Below are 7,226 nucleotides of genomic sequence, written 5' to 3' on the forward strand. Positions count from 1 at the left end.
CTGGCAAATATATTTGCAATACAAGTATAATTAGGACGAGAGTGACTAATATGACAGAAATATTTTTTAAATCCTTTTGCTGACCCTACAAATTTTAGATGTTCCTTTAATCCCTGAAAAATATTCACTCAAAAATGACAAACCAGAGAGAGTCTAGTTTTCTTTATCCATGAAAAGTAATATGCATGATTCAAATGATACTTCCAACACTGGTAATTTGTGAAGATAATATCCAATCTGAACCTCTCCTGGCATGGACTGATGATGTAAGATCATTAGTGGTAAAGTCCCTTCAACATCCAGAATTATTTCTGTGGAACCATAACACACACATCAGCCAAAAGATTTATAAACAGTGAACCGTATCTTTAAAAGCATAATGAAAATAAACTATATTCAATACTCTTTCTAACACTTGATTCATTCCAACTGGGACAGATGAACTGAGACACTTCTTGCAAAGATTCAGATGTGCCTGCAACTTGTGAAAGATACAGGAGGGGAAAAAAAAAAAAAGCCAAAAGCCAACATTTTGAATGAAGCAAAGAGTGAGCTGTAAGCAGGAGAAAATACTCAGCAAGATTTCTTACCTGGGACTACTGAAATGGTTTTTAAAGCTCTGAGAACCCTGAAAGTCCGGAGGACTGACACACTTCCCAAATCACTAAATGCTCCCACGTACCTGTAAAGACCAGATGTGAAATACCCAGTGGTTGAACAGAGTTGACAGGGCAGTTATTTACAGTGGTCATTCTTGGATGTCAGTCTTTCCAAGCTTATTTTAAGTATTAAAGAAACTACATATCAAGGATTTGTCTGAAGAGGTATAACATAGGAATGCATTTCTTCATTTTTGGGGTTTCCCTCTGAGGCGGCTCCTGGCTTGTGCACAGCTGCTTTTTTGTGAGCATCTTTAAATGTCATTCATTTAAAATACTGGAAGGCACCACTAAAAGGTACCATTCAAAATTATGAATTTACAAATGCTGGCTGAGCTGCTTTGATCTCCCTTCTGTAGCTGCATTTAACCAATATATAGAAGCTTGCTAATTACCAGAAAATTAGGCTTTAACTATGATTTTTGGAGATAGAACCATAATTTAATCCACTATCCTGGGGTCTATACCCATCACCCTATAAAGCGAAATTATACTTTCATTCATGGGGTTAGCAGGTCTGTATTTATGCCCAGCCCTTACATTTCACCAGTCTAAACACATCCATTCACGTATACCTGCCGCTGGGAATATCTTGCTCTGAACAGCTCAATTCCCTTCTCGAAAGATTAAAACGTTATTGTAATACAGTGAGTGCTAAACAAGGGGAAAATTCAATGTTCTAGACAGTTTCAGGTGCAATTAGGAGCCATGGGTTGGTTTCTAAACCACAGCAATGAGAACATCCAGCACAGAGGGTTGAGGCAGGTAATCCATATTTTATTTGTTCCCACTTACGCCATGATGATAACAGTGAAATCCAGCCAGTTCCAGGGATCCCGAAGGAAAGTGAATTCGTTCAGACAGAATCCTGTTGCCAGTATTTTTATCAATGATTCAAATGTGTAAATGCCAGTGAAAGTAAATCTAAGGAGGGGAGAAAAAAGCCAAAGGGAAAGAGCAGTGTTAGCACTCAATGGAAGAGGCACGGTCAGACTATTTAATGTCTGGGCCAGCAAACTGAGACAATGCTGGAGAGAACTAACAGTTTTCTGTTGGGTTTCAGGGTATTCCATCAGTATCTGGTTCACATGGAGCTGGAGACAGTACCTGACTGCAACCTGGATATGACTATTAATGTGCAACCCATGACACGCTTTTTAGCATTCAACATTTTTTTTCCAAATTCTTTCATGTGAGTCCCCATGATTTCAGAAACACCAAGCTCCCAGTTACTAGTTAAAATAAAGATCCAAATTTGTATCTTCCTCCAGTTTCAAGCAGCCAAGTGAACGTGTGATGTGCTGTGTTATTTCCTTTGGGCACACAGCAACCGTTTCTGTGCAGAATATTTCAAACACTTAGAGGAATACAAGAGTAGAGGGTTTTCAATCTAAGATGTCAATTATTCTTATTAATGGAAAATTATCAGTAAAAGCTCTTATGGACTTAACTGAGTGCACTTATAATTTCAAGAAGGCAGCAATATCCCTGCAGAATTCAAAAGGCTTTCATTCGGTAGTCAGCAAATGCACTAAGAAATTATATGGATGTAGTGCTTCCCTTTTTATTTGGAAAGAAGTATTCTGAAATTATTCTTGAAATGCATTTGAATGGTAGTTGATGCCAGCAGCAGTTACAACTCTGACCCAGCCTTTAACTCTCTCATTGGTAGAGAAGCACCTCAACATCTTCTGGAGATGTATATTTTAATACCATGAGGAGTCTTGTTCCTGCTTGCATGAGAGTTTGCCATTCCAAGTTGTTTCAGTGTCATTTAACATGATATACTAAAAAATTATTTTAAACCTGTTTTTAATGCTAAGTATTTGGGAATCTTCTCCATTGTGTTAGGTAATTGGAATTACCAGTATTCATATGCTAGCTTTTTTTGCCAAAGTGAAAAAGTGACACCTGAAATAGTCGCTAAAAAAAACCCAAACCAACAAACCCATGGCATTATATATTTCAAGACTGACTACAAAACATGGATTTATTGTGATTTAACATTACAGGCGTTGGCTGCACTCAGATAAAATCTTTATATTCTAACAGCACTCTGCAGGCCAAGTACTTCTGACAAATCATTTTATTAGAGCAAAACTCAGCATTTCAATATGATTAGCTAGAATTTTGAAAGACAGCATCTCCCATGTGCTCAATCAGCATCAGTAACAACAGGAAATACATCTTGACAGAGAGTAAATAATTACTGAGTAACTTCAGAAAGGGGAAAAACTGGAGCAGCAGAACTGACATGAAGCCAGTTCAACCCTGGAACTTCATCTACACTTACTCTCTCCTATAATACCAAAATTATTGTATATATTGGGTTTAAAGACAAAACTGCTTCCTCAAATAAAATCTAAATTTAGAAATGCCCTTAAGACAAGCATCTTTCTTTGTAAATCTTCCACAAACTATCTCCAGTGAAAGTGTCAAGTTTCAATAGCTCAGTACAACTACAGAAATAAAAGATGTACATACCCACAGATACTTACTCAACATATGTGTTCCATGAAGGCGACGAAGACTTAGATGACTCAGTCAGAGCCATAAACACACAATTAGTTATAATGGTGCACATGATAAACCAGGTGAACAATGTAAGTCATGGGAGTGAAGGCAAAGAATGCAACATGGATTCAGAAATTCAACTAAATATTGCATCAATCACTGGCATATTAGCTGGCTTTTTGTTTAAAACACATGTAAGAACAGCATGCACACATATTCAATGATTTTGAGCCACGTTAGATGACAACACACTACTGCGGTTATTTATTACTCCTGTATTGACTACAGATCTGCTGCTGTAAGCATTGCAAGCCTGGAAAAAGGACCCTCAACTGCTCTAGGACTGGGTGGAAGGATGCAATTTTAGTTTCATTTTATGGCATACAAATTAATCACTTTCCCAAATCACACGGGTGGAGCCCAAACCTGCCTCTGACCTGGCAAAGCTCTTCTCTTCCAAAGGACAGCACGAAATCTGACAGGGTGATTGCAAGAGTCTCAAATGACTCTACATCATAGAATAGTAGGGTATGCTGAGTTGGAAGAGACCCATCAGGATCATAAAGGCCAACTCCTGGCCCTTTTCAGGACATCCCAAAAGTCTCATTGTGTGTTTGAGAGCATTGTTCCCGTGCTTCTTGAACTCTGTCAGGTTTGGTGCTCTGTCCACTGTCTTGGGGAGCCTGTTCAGTGCCCAATCACCCCTGGGTGAAAAACCTTGTCCTGATATCCAACCTAAACCTCCCCTGGCTCGGCTCCAGCTGTTTCCCCAAGTCCTGTCACTGGTCACCAGAGCAAAGAGATCAGGGCCTGCCCTTCCACTGCCCCGCACAAGGAAGTTGAAGATCACAATGAGTCTTCCCTCAGCCTCCTCCAGCTGAATAGACCAAGTGCCCACAGCCCCTCCTCACATGGCTTCCCCTCCAGACCATTCACCATCTTCATAGCCCTCCTTTGGATGCTCTCTAATAGATTAATGGTTTTTTTGTACTGTGATGCCCAAGTTTAGCCAGTTCTAGGGGTTTTCCAGGTGCCATCTGGGACCTGCTGGCCCAGAGGACAGGAGCTTGGGCAGCAAGCTCCTCATATGTTGACACCTAAGCTCAAGCACATGACTCTGGAGCTGGATCTCATGCCTTGTCATACCACACATAGGGTAGAAGAGTTTGGGAAAGACATCAATCTTTGCCATTATCCATCCTATCCACCCCCATAAAAGAAATAATTCATGGCTTTAGCTCTAGGCATGGTCCAGCTGTCAGAAGGAGCTGGGCCACTCATGTGGAAACGCCAATGTCAGCCAACTTCTGCCCAGAGAAAGCCCCAAATGAGAGGCATTGCTCTTCCAGGGATATCTGCACACTGCTACGATGACAGCCTCGAGTCACTGAAGTTACCTCACACCACAGAGCCAGGAGATGGCTGGAAATCTGAAATCCACAAACTCCACCCAGGGTCTGATTTAACCCCAAGCAATAGCTCAGGTGTCCTTCCCCAGTGCCAAACTGGAGCAATACACTTGTGATTCCCATCCCCTAATTTTGATATAAGAGGTGGGATCTATATTACGTTTATATCCCCAAGGCATTCCCGGCAAGAGCATTCCTGGAAATACTTACTTTCATATACCACATGTACAATTTTTGAATCTTATTTCCCAAAGAAACTAAGTTTACATGGGTTTTCTCTATGTGTTTTTGTGTGTGTGCTTGCCTATCTCAACCTTTTCTCTCAAAATTGGCCAATGGTTGATCAGCTTCGGCACGTGAGTTGAATTTAATTCCCACATTCGGGCAAGCAGAAGACGAAAAAGAGGACAGAGAGCTTATCAATTTTCTCACTGGGAAAGGCTTCAGAATGAGATTTTTTTTATGACACATCAGGAAATCAATATCAGAGCTCAAAACAGAAATCTGTAGAAAATCAGGCTCTGAATAAGCCAAACACTCACAAAATTTATTTCTAAATATCACAAGAACACCAAAACACTAAAAATATCTAAGGTGATTCATAATTAGAATCTCTCTGTAGTGAGGAAAAGACCAGATTAACTCAACGCTCTAAAATACAATAGCACAGGATTATGTAAGGTTTTAAATTCAAAAAGACTGAATAAAGCTGATAAAAGGATATGAATGTACTAAAATTTTAATTGCTCTCCTTCGTATTGGATGGAAGGGACTGAAGATCCACAGGGCACGTGTAGCAGTAAATCTGTAGATTGTTTTCTGCTTGTTTAGCACTATGAAAACCTTTTAAAAATAAACAAACAAGAATTTATCAGGAAATTGAACGCAGGACATATTCTTGTGCTGTATCCTGTTGTGTCAGTCATGAGCAAGAGCTTGACTTTCACTTTAGCCCGGTTAACTGGAAAGGCTGTATAAATTTGCTATCCTTTCATCAAAAACTTTAACTCTCAGGCTGCAAAATATTTTTTAGCACAAACTTCTTTTTTCAGCCTTGTGATTTGCAAAGATCCATGCACAGAACTAATCTTGCTTATGATTGCTCTCTTAAAATAGAATGAACCCCTCATTGAGTCACAATATACAAGAGGTGCAAGGAAGAACTGCAGCCTTTTTCATTATTTGCTAATGTTAACAGTGATCCTTTAGCTCTTAGACTGTAGAAATTAGTTCAATGTTTAACCTCCTCTCAAGTAAAAAGCATAATTTCCAATGGATTCGTTTCCATTTCTCTGTTGTTCAAAATCATATTATTCAATGTGACGCAACTGGAATAGAGAGCTTGAGCCAGGAGGTTGTAAGGATTCATCAGCAATTGTTTTAAAATAATTTTTGTGCTTAAGTATAATTTATTGTATGTGCAAGTGGAACAAAAACATTGAGATGGAGTGAAACACATTGTTCAAAACTATGGAATTTACAAAAATGTACAAAATTATATGCAAAATTACTATAACTTCCAATTATTATAATTTCTTTCTCAACCCCTCCTTTTCTTCTTTTATCCAGCTTATTTTTATGCTTCTATTCTGATTCAAATGTTAACTGATTTAATATTATTTCACTCTTAAAATTAAAAGTTTTTTAAAAATATTACAGCACGTCACTCAGCTGTGCCAGCTGCATGCATTGTTTAACCCCAAAGGGATGAGAGTTTGTATAAAGGGATGTAAGCAAAACTCTTTGATAGATTGCCCACAGAAAATTTTGGCAATACAATAAATTAAATTAAATTAATTAAAAATAAAATCCAAGTATCTTGGTTGGTTCTAACCTTATGATCTTTGTAATACGGGTCGAGATCCTCCAGTGGTTCCCCGATGAGCTCTGGAGGAGGACTTCCATAGAGAGCTGGCAGCTTCTGGAAAGCTTTTAGGTCAAGCTGAGGACGTGGTTTCTCCTCAGGTTTCTGCTCTATGGCATTTCTTTGACGATTCTTTTCGGCAGCAATTCTCTTTTTGATCTCTGCCAAGGATTCCTGAGTGAACCTACGGAAGTTGTTGGTACCAGGCAGCAAGAATTCAGCCATTTTTCATGCTTCTCTTCCTGACACTAATTCTGTCCAAACAATAGAAACAAGTAGAAAGGAAGTCAAGCAAAACAGGTAAGTTATGGAGATGAAACCACTGTTTGCCCGTGCATGGCTAAGAACATCAATTTTCCAAACCATCAGCTTCTACAAAGAAGAAAAAAAAAAGAAGAAAATATATGATCAATTCCTTTTTCTGCTCAGTCTGCTCACTATTTTTTCTAATTATATGCACAGATAGGATATGAGCAAATCTCTATAAACTTAAGAGTGTATTTGGAGCACTTCATTTAAGATACACATTATCCTAAATGCTCCTGAGCTGCTCAGGAAAAAAAACAAACAAACCAACTCTTCTGGTTCAGCCCAATATTTGGAAACGGACAGTAAAAGCCATCAAACTGCATCTTCAAATCTGTGGAAGCTGTCAGCCACAGGAGGATCAAGTATTGAATTAACTAATGTAGATGAGAATACTCAGATGGAAAGTCCATCCTGGTGGAGCCAGCACAGGAACGAGCGGCATCCAGGATTTAGTTTGTGACTCACAGAGTC

General features: G+C 39.0%; 1 protein-coding gene across 1 annotated transcript in view; it reads right to left on the minus strand.

Annotated features, from left to right (window-relative positions):
* LOC120764348 (sodium channel protein type 5 subunit alpha-like) overlaps positions 1 to 6,671 on the minus strand; it is a 32,171-nt gene extending 25,500 nt beyond the window's left edge. Inside the window, exons 1-5 of the mRNA XM_040088302.1 lie at positions 6,417 to 6,671; positions 5,307 to 5,425; positions 3,158 to 3,262; positions 1,455 to 1,583; positions 591 to 682 (exon numbers count right to left, since the gene is read on the minus strand). Of these exons, the coding sequence (XP_039944236.1) occupies positions 591 to 682; positions 1,455 to 1,583; positions 3,158 to 3,262; positions 5,307 to 5,425; positions 6,417 to 6,671 (700 nt within the window). The remainder of the gene's footprint in view (positions 1 to 590; positions 683 to 1,454; positions 1,584 to 3,157; positions 3,263 to 5,306; positions 5,426 to 6,416) is intronic.
* Between the last annotated feature and the right edge of the window lie 555 nt (positions 6,672 to 7,226).

This window comes from Hirundo rustica, chromosome 1, assembly GCF_015227805.2.
Source record: "Hirundo rustica isolate bHirRus1 chromosome 1, bHirRus1.pri.v3, whole genome shotgun sequence".
NCBI lineage: Eukaryota > Metazoa > Chordata > Aves > Passeriformes > Hirundinidae > Hirundo > Hirundo rustica.